Genomic DNA, 2,898 nt, shown 5'->3' on the forward strand with positions numbered 1-2,898 from the left:
AGGAGGAAGAGGAGGAGGAGGAAGAGGAGGAGGAGGAGGTGGACGACGACGACGACGACGACGACGAAGTCTAAGAAAAGAGGCCAGATCAGAAAGCCTTGAAAATGCACTATAACTGCCAGTCAGTGCAACAAGGTCGGCCGATAAGGTTATCTCTTTGAACTCTCTCTACACCTTCAGGTAATACATGTAAGTGTTTATCTAATAGTTACGTCAATCCAAACTACATGTAGGTCAAACCTGTCTGTAACGACCACTCCGGATCGTAAAGAAACAAAAACGACATTGTAGGCTTTTTTGAGTTGCTACGACAATGAGGTCAGAAACTAAATGCTCTAACTACTCTATCATAATAAAAAGATTATCCGGAGTCATATCAAGATATATTCACAGCATTGCGTTCGAAAAAAGCTTGACATGATATGAAACTTAAAATCTTTGCCGTCGAATTTCTCAAAATCAGGTATAGAGTAGACAGAGCTTTGTAATTCTGCGGTTGCTTTTGACAGGTTTGTTACGTCATTCCGAACTACATGGACAATCGTGCCTGTCCATAACGACCACTCAATATCGTAAAGAAAAATTCCCGTTGTTGACAGGTCACAACCTCAGAATTTGTTTGTTTGTTTGTTTGTTTGTTTGCTTGAGTAAAGATAAGCACATCGACAGAATAATGGTCATCTAGTGCAGGGAAACAGTAAGACAGACAGGCAGAAACAAAAGAGGGAAAGTAAAGAATTAGTAGGACCTACCAGTGGCTCTCTCCAACCACCTCCCATCTATTTCAGAATTCAACGTTCTTTCTGCTCTGTACCTAGTTTTGAGAGATTTGAGGTCAAAGATTTTGAGTTCCTCTGCAAGTCAAGATTTTTCGAATGCAGTTCTTTGAATAATATTATTATCTTGATAACGACTCCGAATATTCTAACGATTTTGACAACGCAGATGGAACATTAATTTGGTTTTTGATCTCATGGTCTCAGCAACTCAAAAAGGCTAAAAATGCCAGATAGAACTTTGTAATTCTGAGGTAACGAATTGTTACACCATTCCGAACTACATGGACGGTCGAACTTGCCCATAAAGGCCACTGACGACCGCAGAGAAAAATGCCAGCTGTTAAGAGATGAGAGCTATGGACAGGGTTCGTTGGGTCACTAAGTTTGGCAAAGTCAGCAGATGGTTAAAAAATCTAAAACGTTAATTTTACCACGCCATTTCTTTTTCGTAAAGATTATAATTATAATAATTGCATTCATACAGCGCATATCCACTCTCTACAGCACGCTCTTAGCGCTCTATAACCATTACTACATTATATTACAACATATTTGAACTTCTTTGCATTGATTTAACTCACGCACTCAGTCTGAAGACAGGTCGGAGGATACTTTTTGCAGCAAGTGACCGCTATGAGCAGGTTTAGAGACCGGCTTGTCCACTGACCGAGTCTGCGTTGGGAAGGGACCGTTATGAACAAATTAAAAATATTATTTTAAAAAAAAACGCAAGGTCGTCTGGGAACAGTGGTCGTTAGAACAGGTGAGGGCTATATAGGGGTGACCGCTAAGACAGGCTCGGTCGTGGTTATGATTAGTACAAAAGTCAGTATTTATTTAGACGTTATGTAATCTCAAACTCAAACTGGAAAGTCTGGAGAGGGAGGGGGAGTTGATCGAAAATGGAATGAAGGAAAAGGAGAGAATAGGAGAAGGAGGTAGAGGAGGAAGAAGGGGAGGGTTGAGAAAAATAGGAGAGGGAGGAAATAAAAGAGGAAGAGGATTAGGGAGGAGTACGAGGGAGGATACAGAGAAGGAGAAGGATAAAGATGAGGAGGACTAGGAGGGGGAAGAGGCAGAGCAGGTAGGCCTACGGGAGGAAGAAAAGAAGGAGGGGGAGGAGGTGCGGGAAGAGGAGGACGAAGAAGAAGAGATGTAGCAAATCGTGATATGGACGTTTCGAGATAATCTGAAACAAACGTGTCTCTTTGCATAATTCATAATTATCTTTGCACTTGTGTGTGTGTGTGTGTGTGTGTGTGTGTGTGTGTGTGTGTGTGTGTGTGTGTGTGTGTGTGTAAGGGGAGGGGGAGGGGTTGACTAAGATATAGGATTTAGGAGGGGTGGGGAGTCATTAGTTTCTTCATTAATTGATTGTCATAGAGGCCTTCATACTCACCGGCGGAAACACACTCTTCAGTCAGGCAGGTACCTGAAACACACAGTATCATCGTCATTATTATCATTTTCATCATTAAGTATCTTCATCATCATTGTTATCATTTTCATCATTTATTATTTTCATCGTCATTATTATCAGTTTCATCATTAATTATCTTCATCGTCATTATTATCAGTTTCATCATTGATTATTTTCATCGTCATTATTGACAAAGAGTTACTACTGTCGAATCACCTTTTCCTACAGTAATAACATGTTTCGCAACGTAAGCTTCTCCTTCTCGTCATTATCCTCCTCCTCTCCTTCTCATCCTTTTATTATCCATATTCTAAATCCTACTCCTCTCCTTCCTTCTCCCCTTACATTCCCTTTTCACCCCCCCCTCCCCTCTGTCTAAGCCCTTACCAACAGTTCCCCTCCTCCCCACCTTCTTCATACAGATAAGCTATACACAATGTCCTCCCCCTTTTCTTGCTACCAACTCTACTCATCTCTCCCCTCTTCTCTTCTTTCTCCTCCTTTTCCTTCTCTTCTTCTATATCCACCTCCTCCTCCTCCCTCCTCTTCAGATCCTTCTCCTCCTCCTCTTCCTGCTAGCCCTCCTACTCTGCCGATCTTCCCCTCCTCCTTCTCTTCATTCTCCTCTTCTTCCTTCTCTCCTTCCTCTTCTTCTTCTTCTTCTTCTTCTTCTTCTTCTTCTTCTTCTTCTTCTTCTTC

The 2,898-nt window shown here is 41.8% G+C and overlaps 1 protein-coding gene across 1 annotated transcript in view; it reads right to left on the reverse strand.

Moving 5' to 3' along the window:
* LOC101853869 (endothelin-converting enzyme homolog) overlaps positions 1 to 2,211 on the reverse strand; it is a gene marked incomplete at its 5' end in the record, with an annotated part of 35,357 nt that extends 33,146 nt beyond the window's left edge. Inside the window, 1 exon segment of the mRNA XM_013085281.2 lies at positions 2,179 to 2,211. Coding sequence (XP_012940735.1) covers positions 2,179 to 2,211 — 33 coding nt within the window.
* Positions 2,212 to 2,898: the final 687 nt, after the last annotated feature.

This window comes from Aplysia californica, unplaced genomic scaffold (assembly GCF_000002075.1).
Source record: "Aplysia californica isolate F4 #8 unplaced genomic scaffold, AplCal3.0 scaffold00362, whole genome shotgun sequence".
NCBI classification, from domain to species: domain Eukaryota; kingdom Metazoa; phylum Mollusca; class Gastropoda; order Aplysiida; family Aplysiidae; genus Aplysia; species Aplysia californica.